This window comes from Chelonia mydas, chromosome 16 (assembly GCF_015237465.2).
Source record: "Chelonia mydas isolate rCheMyd1 chromosome 16, rCheMyd1.pri.v2, whole genome shotgun sequence".
Classification (NCBI taxonomy): domain Eukaryota; kingdom Metazoa; phylum Chordata; order Testudines; family Cheloniidae; genus Chelonia; species Chelonia mydas.
The window spans coordinates 5,786,859-5,797,286 of NC_057857.1; the positions used below are offsets into that span (position 1 = coordinate 5,786,859).

General features: G+C 42.6%; 2 protein-coding genes across 2 annotated transcripts in view; one reads left to right on the forward strand and one right to left on the reverse strand.

The window, feature by feature from the left end:
- The window catches only part of MAN1B1 (mannosidase alpha class 1B member 1), a 31,344-nt gene extending 26,758 nt beyond the window's left edge, over nucleotides 1–4,586 (forward strand). Inside the window, exon 13 of the mRNA XM_037879953.2 lies at nucleotides 705–4,586. Within this exon, the coding sequence (XP_037735881.1) occupies nucleotides 705–908 (204 nt within the window). The 3' untranslated portion in view covers nucleotides 909–4,586. The remainder of the gene's footprint in view (nucleotides 1–704) is intronic.
- Nucleotides 4,587–6,572: 1,986 nt separating this feature from the next.
- DPP7 (dipeptidyl peptidase 7) overlaps nucleotides 6,573–10,428 on the reverse strand; it is a 31,643-nt gene continuing 27,787 nt past the window's right edge. The window contains exons 10-13 of the mRNA XM_037880004.2: nucleotides 10,262–10,418; nucleotides 9,474–9,538; nucleotides 8,548–8,618; nucleotides 6,573–7,695 (exon numbers count right to left, since the gene is read on the reverse strand). Coding sequence (XP_037735932.2) covers nucleotides 7,563–7,695; nucleotides 8,548–8,618; nucleotides 9,474–9,538; nucleotides 10,262–10,418 — 426 coding nt within the window. The 3' untranslated portion in view covers nucleotides 6,573–7,562. The remainder of the gene's footprint in view (nucleotides 7,696–8,547; nucleotides 8,619–9,473; nucleotides 9,539–10,261; nucleotides 10,419–10,428) is intronic.

Sequence of the window (10,428 nt, forward strand, 5' to 3'; positions counted from 1 at the left end):
GCAAAGTTTTACTGATCCTTCCTTGAAACCATCCAGTTTCTGCTGTGATTGTGTCAGATCTCCCAAACACTTAAGCAGGATCTGGCTGGGATGGTACAACAGTTGGGTGGAAGGTTTCAAAGGAGAAAAGAGAGTGCTGCAGGAAGTAGTGTTAATGTCTCAGTAGGGGGCACTCTTCCCTTTGTGTTTGTACTGAGCCAATGCTCCAGCATAACCTGAGAGGAGCACGGTGTTTCTAGAAGTATCTCTTGGATGAGCTATAAAATTATGGTCCAGGCAGCTTAGGGTCATGGGATCTTTCATGACCATTTCTCAAGAGTATGGGTATTTAAACCTGTTGTCCTGACCAATTTCAACCTGGTAATTACAGTAATTGCCTCAAATTTCTTCTGCAGTTTTGACTGGACATTGTCCTCTTCACTTGTCTTGTAGCATTTCTTTCTGCTGTTAAACATGCAACATTTCACAGTGATGTGGCTTCATTTTACTGTATGTAGTTTGTGTATCAGTTTGCAAAGTGTTTTGGAATGCTTCAGAATTGAAATTCTTTATGTAAGTTGCAAAATATTATTTTGAAAGCTCTGCCTGCTTTTCTAATGCTTTTTTCATCTTTTTTTTTTTTTAATCAAAATTGAGAATTTGTAGATAACACAAGTTTTTTGGCTTATAGAAATATATAAAATTATTACTTATCTTTTTCACAGGTTCCTTCAGGTGGTTATACTTCCATTAACAACGTCCAGAACCCCAGTAACCCAGAGCCAAGAGATAAGATGGAAAGCTTCTTTCTTGGAGAAACACTCAAGTATATGTTTCTGCTGTTTTCGGATGATGTAGACCTAATCAACCTTGACAAATATGTATTTAACACAGAAGCTCATCCCCTTCCTATCTGGGCACCAGCATAGAAGTACTGTGGGCACCTTCGGCAGTGGGATGTTACTTTGAGTCACTTTACTGTGCAGGGTTTGAACTGGGATAGCAGAGAATTGGTCTATTTACCCTTTCTTGGTTTTTTAAAAAGTTGGAAAAGCATCTCTGATTTAGAGAAATCTGTCAGTCTTAAATCTAACTCTGTGCTTTTGCTCGGGGATGGACAACCTTTGCACACTATACTGCTTTGCCTGGATTTGATGCAGACATCAAGGTTGGGAAAGCAATTGCAGTGTGGACCCTGAGGTTAATAGGTCTTTGAGCAACCAGTGGCTCACTCATGCCAGTCTCCGTAGATTTTGGTTAGATTTCAGGACAGCGGTAAGTTGTCTTATAGCACAGGATTGTCTCTGGAGAGAAGGATGTACTGAAAAGCTTGACTCCAGCTCATTCCATGGTATGAGCCTGTAATATCTCCATATGATATGTGGGGTAGACGGAGAACTGTACCATTGTCCCAGTAAAAATGGGGATGTCAGTAATATTGATAACACTTTGATCTCATTCCAAATCCATGAGCTGTGCAACATTATGTTTGAAGAAAGAAGTTGTATTACAAAAACATCTGTAGTACAGTATCTGAATTTTATTGAGCACTTTGAACAATGTCTTAGAGCTGTGGCTAAAATGAATGAATGGTGGCAAATTGAATACAGAACTTGCTGCTGATTTAGCTCAAAGTGGTATACAATTTTGTAGATATATTGCAATTTTTTTTAACTTATCTGCAGGAATGCAGGAGACAATGTGAAAAGCAAACAATATACATACATGCATTTATATATATATATTTGCATCAGTTAGACTCAGGTATTCTGACTGAAAGCTGCTTTGCGAGGTTGAGCTATAGAAAAGCTGGTGAGCACATTAGGTGTAATTCAAACTCACCTTTCTCAGATCTTGGATTTTAAAGATGTTATGTTGGATCAGTGAGACTTATTGTTGTACAGAGTAATTCCTGCTATTTGTCTTACTATGGATTAAGAAGGAGGGATTTTTAATTCTTTTTTCTTCTTTGAAGTACCTTGTTTGAAAGTGTTATGTTCACCTATAGAATTAAATGCATGGATTCAGAATGTGGTTCTACTGAAAGGGTATTCTTCCCTCTCACTAATACTGCCAGTAGACTTGCTGTAGAGAGCTGTTTGCGTGCTTTGAGGAGAAAATAGACCTAGTGTTTATGGATAAAAGTATCTTCTGTGAGTCTAGGGGTCTTGCATTTTTATTTCTGGAAATGAGTTTCAAAACATGAATTTTGAAAGTAAAACACGTTTTTCCTTTTGGTTCTGTAGCTAACTTTATGCAGTCCTGTGGACAATAATAAGTTGTGGGAGAAAAGTGCTAGTTCACTTATATTTTAGGGAATAGTTTCAATTCCCTAGTTTACATTCCCTAGTCATAGTTTCCATTCCCACAGGTCTCATTAATGAGAAGGGAGGTTACAGGTACATGTGTAAGCACAATCCACTCTAAAGTTGGGGCTGAGAAATCGTGGTAATATAAAGCTGACCCATAGCAATTCACTTTCACTTATGGATTTAACAGTAAATGTAACTTTCTGTTTTGTAAAGTAACCAGTGTCTTTATAACTTGTCTTGCCAGACCTGGTCTTGCTGGAGTAGGACATTACTATTTGGACCACTTTTTAAATCTATAGGCAGTACTTATCATTCCTTGTACTGATGATGGCACATGGAAGTGAAGAAACAATTACTGAAAATTATATTTCTATATATGTGTGTAATATATATAATATATATAGGTACCATTTTTTTAAGCTTGTTGATGCTGGGAGTTGGGGATTTGCTGATATGACAGGTTAATGCAGAATGACGTGGTCCACAAATTCAAGAATTTTAGTAATCTTGGAATTCCCAAGGTCTCCCCCTTAAGTGCACATTGGAATTTAGAAGCCATACCCTAAAGCGGAACAGTTGTTTTGTTGCTCGATTTTTACATGGTTCATAAGAATTCCGGAGTATCTTGGTTATATTTAAGGGGGATTAAGAGTTAATTTTCAGGAGGTGAATATACACCCTAGAGCAGAGAACATATGCAAGTTCTGTGTATCACTTAAGCCCTGTGTTAAGGTCATAAAGTGCAGTTGCACTCTTAGAAGCATTTGACTCTGCAAAAATGGCATTGTAGGGTTCCGTGTGTGTTGTGGTGGTGGTGCGATTCCTTCCATATCGCATGAGCTCAGTATACAAGTAAAAGGATATGGGATGAATTTCACTCTGAATGAATAAAGTGGAGGGAGGAGTAAACATTAGCCCCTTCCCCCCGATCCTAAATTTCTATTCCAAAGCTATTGGTCTGACTTATTTCTTCTCTGGCTTCATGCTGTCTTAGGAAACTAACTTACTCTAACTGGTAGTTTTTTGTCAAATCTTACCTTTTTGTTAATGTTTTGTTTAATATTGGTCAACATTCTGCTCAGGGTAGAACAGAAACCTAATGTCAGTTTGAAACTATCATTTATTATGCCTGAAACATGTAGGCCCTAAATAGTCTGACGACTGGCGATCTGATTGCTCCCTTTCTGACTGCTGACGAGAAAGCTTTAATTGCTTATGTCGTGACCTGCTTTTATGCCCCCTCAAAGATACTTTCTTGCCTCTGATTGGTCTGTGAAGTTTAAAGGCGCAATACTCCACCTTGATGGCACAGCACATCCTCTTACTTTCCAGGCATGCTAGGAGCAGTGCTCATTCTTGGTTGTAAAGTTTCCATTCGGGTACTGTATGGTCCTTTGAACCAAAGCCTTAAGTGCAGTGAATATAATCCATCTACTTGGCATCTCCTTTTATTGAATCACTTCCCATACTCAAATAATGGATTGTTGTGGAAAGGCCATAATTTAATCCAGTGATGTTAAAAATTCTTTTGCCGCGAGCTGCCTTGGTTATTTTCCAAGAGCTTGAGTGCCTTGCCTAATTCTAACAAAACAAAACAAAGTGCACCCACTCAGACTATTCATTCGTACTTGTGACTGCCTCCACTGAGGAATAAATACTGCTTGGTTTGTTGTTTATGGCCACGGCCATGAAGTACTGCACACTTACAGGTGAGGCTAGTAGTGGGGTCTCATTTAGGTACCAGAGTTTAAACCAGGGCTTGGAAGAATATTTCTATTAACCCAAAGTAGATTTGAAAGATAGATATGGGGCAGAAGTGAAACCCCCTTTTGAGAAGCCCAACCCCACTGCCACCCCTTAAGTATGGGGATTTCTACCAAGGTGCTGTGCCTGGAATCTGTTTGGCCTCCTCCATATTTTATATTGTCCTGTTAAGAGTCTGATTAAATCTGAAGCTCCACTCATCCTCTCCAACTGCTGGGAGGGAAAGAAGCTTTGCCTTCCATTCTCCTAGTGCATCTGTCGTGAGGGGTTGAGGAGAAGGCAAGTTTCTGCTGCTGGAGGCTTTCCTAGTTTTTTTTTTTTTTTTTGGTTCTTCACCTGGGAAACTACAGTACTTACTCCTGCTGCTGTGAGCTTTTTCAAGCAGCAGCCTGAAAGTGAAAGGAAGACAAGTTTCCTTGCTGCTCTCATGAGTCTGAACAGCAGCAATGAAACTGATAAGTCTAGTTAGTTTCACGTTGCTGCTTGGCAGTCTCATAGCTGCAGTAAAAACACTGCATCTGTGTAGCTGCAGCCTCAAAGAAATACTGCACTTATTCACTGTTGGAAGGTTATTGGCACAATGCGAAGGACTAAAAACTTCAGTTTTTTAAATGAAATCTTAAATACTATTGGAAGAGATGACGCAAACTTTCATGCTGCCCAGGGAAAGTTTCTGACTTGTGTGTGGATTTTTCAAGCCCTGAGTTAAGCTATTATATTCTGTAACCAGAGGCAGCATTTCTTACTGTTTCTGGAACTTGCCCCTACCTTCCATATGGTTGTATGTGATGATACAGTGGAATGGTGAGTCTTTTGGTAACAAAGCCACTTCTGTAGGTCTTAATCCAGCTGGGCAGTTCATGTCTTGTGAAAACATTCCTAGTTCTTTCCGTTTCTCTAAGTCAGTTACTCTGAAACTTTTTCCAGGAAATGGTGTATGGCCTTGCAATAGCTGTGACTCTCCCAGTTGCCTCTTTGTAGGATGTACTCGATAACTAGGTTTTCACTGTATACCCTTTCCTCTTACCCAAGGTTTAAAATCCATCAAGGAAATCTGTACTGAACTGAGGTCAGATTTGTCTGCCACAGAAATCTGCAGCAGATTTTGAAGCATGACACTCCCCCTCGCCCCTCCATTTGATGGAGTTACTTCTGACAAGATGAAAAGTGAATTATGGCTGTAAGTCTCGCTATATATCTAATCTATCCCCACACTATATCATCTAAAAGCCATTACTATTTGATTTCTTCTATACTTCACCGACTTCCCTTTTTTAGCCACTTTCAGCCCCCTTTATCCCCTAAAGAGGAACAAATCTAATCTGCAGAACTACTTTCCAGCAGGAGAGTGCGTTTGTGTGTGGGGGGAGGGGTGGGGTGGGGTGAGAAAACCTGGATTTGTGCTGGAAATGGCCCAACTTGATTATCATACACATTGTAAGGAGAGTGATCACTTTAGATAAGCTATTACCAGCAGGAGAGTGGGGTGGGGGGAGGTATTTTTTCATGCTTTGTGTGTATAAAAAGATCTACACTTTTCACAGTATGCATCCGATGAAGTGAGCTGGAGCTCACGAAAGCGTATGCTCAAATAAATTGGTTAGTCTCTAAGGTGCCACAAGTACTCCTTTTCTTTTTGCGAATACAGACTAACATGGCTGTTACTCTGAAACCTTTCCTTGTTAAGTTTCATATTTTAGAATCTTTCACAAGGTGCAAGAGGGTTAAAAAGAACTCTTGCCTCCTCTTGAAGTGGAAAGTTGGAAGTCACCCAAAGGGCAGAGAGCAGACCACTGGCCACCACTTGTTCAAAGATTCTAGCTTGGAGAGTACTTTCTAGGTGACTCACACCTGGCCTAGCTGCTTTGTTAATGCATCATGTGGCAAAGACAGATCCTAAGCATGGCCCTGGTCTCAGTGTGGTTCCTGCTTTCCAGGAGCTGGGAATGCTAGCAAGGCAATGTAATCAAGAAGCAACTCCTGTCACAGAGCAAGGATAAAAGGTTGCCAAGAGAAACATCCACCTGGCCTTGGTTTATCTTGGGAGCTAGAGGTGGGGATTCCATTGGGGGAGAGTTTACTTTACTCCTTTCCAGTCTCTCCTCTCATGGGGCACTATGAACCCTGCTAACTGCTGAATGCTTCAGCTTTAACCTGTGTGAATCTACATACTACTCCTTGCTCCATGTGGGAAACTTACTCCCAGTGCCTGGAGGGTCTGCTTTGAATCATGTGAAAAAGTATCAAGGACGGGCCCTAGTATCTATCTGAACCAGTTGGGGCATGATGGAAGCAGAGATTCACCAGTGTAAATTTAACCAACATAGCATTGGGTTGAGCAATGGTAAGAAGCTGAACAAGTGCTGTACTTCGGCCACCTAAGTAACAGGAGCCTGGGATGATCTCTTGTTGGAGGCTTTCCAAATCCCCCTGCACCCCCCCCGCCTGACCCTGTGTAATCATTGTAAGGTGATACATTTCACTTTAAGGCATATAATTAATTACTAAGATGTAATATTTTTTCAGTCTTGCTAGTATTTATTGGTACACAGTATTTGCAGTAGGTAAGAGTCTACTTGTTAATGTGCAAAGATGAATTTATTTCACCTCTCAGGGTGAGAGAAAAATATCCTTTTTGTATCCACTTTGATTAAATTCAAAAGCCAGCCCATGGAATTCTATCACATACTTTAATAAACTTGTAATTTATTTTAAAATAAATGTAGGTGTCATCATTGGAAATGTGACGACTTATTCACTAGGAATGCTGTTTCCTGTACAATAGCTGTTCACATGAGGATTACCTTAGCCAAGGCACTTGCTCTCTAAACTTTAGTCTCTACTCCACAGCTGACTGACCCAGAGATTTTTTTTTTAAAAGTAACTATAATCTTTCTGGAGAAACTGTTCTCTTCAGCTGAATCCTACAACTCACTGATCATGACAACTAGTACCCTCACTTGACTTCTTCACAAATCACCCAAGAGAACTTTCTCCTTTTAAGCATTTCTTTGAAGACAGACTGTTCCTAGCTGAACATAAGCTACACGTATCCTATAGTTCTGTGTAACACTGGAGATTGCTGTGGGCTGTGAATAATCATCCCTCATTCTCCTAGCAGGGCCCCATTCTTTCCTCTACCATTCTGGAAAGCATGTACATGAAGTATGATCCAGTTCCTGAGGCATGGTCTAACACTTGCAGGCAAGCTTTTATTCTCTCCTCCTCCCATTACAATCACATCTTTAGTACAGTGCAGGTAAGCATGTGACCAGTGGAAAGTGCTACTGTCTTTAGTCAATGGATTTGGCCGACTCGTTTTCTTTTGACAGACTTGACTGACTCACAATTTAGACAGGTGAATTTTTATCACCTCCATACAGCCACTTGAACTGACATTTTCATCAAATGGTCCGCGCACACTTAATTCCGATGGCTCCCACCCTTGTGCTTTCTGGTACACACACCAGCAGCACAACATTCCTGCTCGTGGCTGGATGGATATCTTCACGGTGATAGACCCACAGACATCTTCTCCCAGGCTCTCTCAATCCTAGCAGACTTCACCCAGTTATGGATAATCCTTGCTTCTAGGTTGCGTGCATCTGTGACAGATGGAGGATCAGCTGGATTATATCCTCTGCAGGGAATGCCAAGCATATACGATAGTTAGTTGTCCATATCCCAACATGAGCATACAGTTACTCAGAGGCCAGAGCAGCCATTCTCAAGCATCACAGTGGGATTTCATTTGTAACGAGTCTAGCTAGTGGAGCTGCAAAGGATCTAGTTTCCTTACATAAAACATTTTGTCACAGGAGGGCTTCCCCTCTTGTGCGTAGAATAGCTCCAGCCACGGGGAACAAGGCTGCAGACATACCACCTGCTTACCATTCTACTATGCAGCTTTAAACCATTCTAGTAGCGTGTAACCCTGAGAAATAAGTTACAGTACAAACCAAAATAATAGCGGGGAGGTGGTCACTATGCCTACAGGAAAGGGAGTAATGGGCCCTCCCTGAGTTTGGGTAGTTCAGGATGGAAGACACACTACTGTCCTCTGCTCAGTGCTCAAGCATCTGACTAAGGAAGAAAAGCTTGAGTGGTGGGATGTTGCTGTGTGAACTGCATATAGGTTGTCGGGGCAGAGTGCTGGCCCTACTGGGGGAGAAAGAAAGCACTTTTCTGTAAAGGAGCTTGCACTGAGAACAACTTGGCACGAGCCCTGCTCAAGAGGGCCTTTCCTCAGTGATGAGACCAAGTGAACATGGTGAGAAAGCAGCTACGAACCAACCAAATACCATTTCCATGCTCAAGGAGAGGCAGAGTGAAGAGCGTGGAGTTGGGTAAGGAGAAGGCTCTTCTTCCAAAGCAGTGTTTCAGCAGCTTGGTGGACTGTCTCCTGCTGAGGTTACTATTGTTTTTCATTGCTGGGATCACCCAGGCCAAGGGGGATGCAGTAAGCAAAGGCTTACGGTTACCGGCTACATACCGGAGATCCAGATGATGAGCGCCTCCCTTAATGGTTATCGCAATTAGTGAGGAACTGAGGTTACTGTTTATCTGGAACAATAAAATGCGCAAGTCAAACTCCTTATACCAGACAAGTGTGTTGAATAAGGGCTTTAAAAATTAAAGATAGAGCCAGGAAGGGCAACAGGATGCTGACCTGGTCAGTAGCAGGACAGGTACAGGTGTGTCAGGATCATCATAAGCCCTTGTCTTCCTCCCACTCCCAATAAGTCAAATGTGTTTTCTCAACTGAAATTGACATTTCCCCCATTACAGGTAAAAAGTGGTAACGTTTGTGGCCAGGCTTATTTCCCCAATAAAACCGATCTTTCCAGAACCATGAGCCTTTCAGGTGTTACCATGGCTGCATCAGGTTGTTGGGGAGAATGAATTCGTTTTTCGTTTGCACAAATCTGATCTTCAGCAGCTAGAAGTTCGGGTGTTAGTGCTGCTGTAGCTCAGACCTGGGAAGAAGTTGGCTTTCCAACAGCAACCGGCGCTGGAGGGAGGGGTGCAAAAGAACTAGAACTAGCTGTGGGTATATCCCCAAATTCTGAACCAGCAGAAGCTAGTGCAAAGAGCGGTTATGTCTAAAATGAAGTGGTCTTTGCTGCAGCAAAGCCAAAAAATCAAATCCCCTCTTTGGCAGAAAGACGCAGCCTCCCTGATAGACTAACTTACCATTTGCCACAAGTGTTCTGGGGCTGCCAAATAGTTTAGCAGAGCAAAAATACGCATTTAACAGGAGGGACATGAGCAACTGCTGCCTGCTCTGTAGCCATTCGGCATTTCCATGGAGCAGCCTAAGGTGGTCTGTTAACACTAGACAGAAAGGGTGAGGTCAGCCAGGCTAACAACTGGGGTATCTCACACCTGTTCTCAGCCCATAGCGATGCAGATACTTACGCCGCCGCCTGCCCATGGATCCAAGTCTCCATTTGAAAATATGATGTTGCTTGCAGCTTTCAGGTCTGAAATTCACACAGATCAGATCTGAGGGGCCTCTTTACGCTCCAGTTTAGCTGCTTCAGAGTGTGCAAGTGACAGTGGAAAATTTAAAAAATTCTTGGCAGTCACTTTGGTTTTCCACTTGTTTAAGTGAAGTACAGTGTGGGCTGATTATAGAAAGCCAGGCTTCTCCTGGACTTTGCCGCCACCTCCCCTCTAACAACATGTGCATGACGAGCAGATGCTCAGAGCAGGAGGTGGAAAGGAAGCTGTGCCAGGAGGAGATTGCTGCTCACTCTTCCAGAAAGAAGCCAGTCCTCTCCAGCTCCAGCTCCACCCCAAGCATGACCTGCCTCCATGCTTTACTGGTGCTAGTCTGCTTTTTTGGTGCAAGAATCAACAGGGAGGGAGGAGGCAGAGTCAAAGTAGGAGCTGGGAAAAGCCAGCAAAATTGTTGGGGTTGGGGCAGGAGAGAGGGTAGGGCACAGTTATGGTCCTAGAGGGGAGCTGCAGTGGGGGAGCGTTAGGGAAACGGGAGGAGAGGCTAGTTGATTTGGCTGCAGTCCTTAAATAAGATCAGCTGCAACTGTACAAATCACTTGCCACCTGTAATCTGTGTGTATGTTCATTATAATTGAGCAAGCCCTTCCCCTTAATGCTATCAGGGTATCCAGACCAGAACGCAGGGACCGTGGTGGGGAAATACACAAATGATGCAAAGGAATAAACAGCAACATGCAGCTTACCGCTGCCCCAAAACATTGTTTGCAACCAGTCCCTTTGCGGGTGCACGAGCCATTTGTTGAAGCAGTACTGTTGTCTCATGGCCTCGGTGAACGGGAGTTCGGGGAAAAAGTCGGTCACGTTGTTGCTGCTGCAGGTTAAGTTGATCTCGGTACAAGCCTGTGATGGA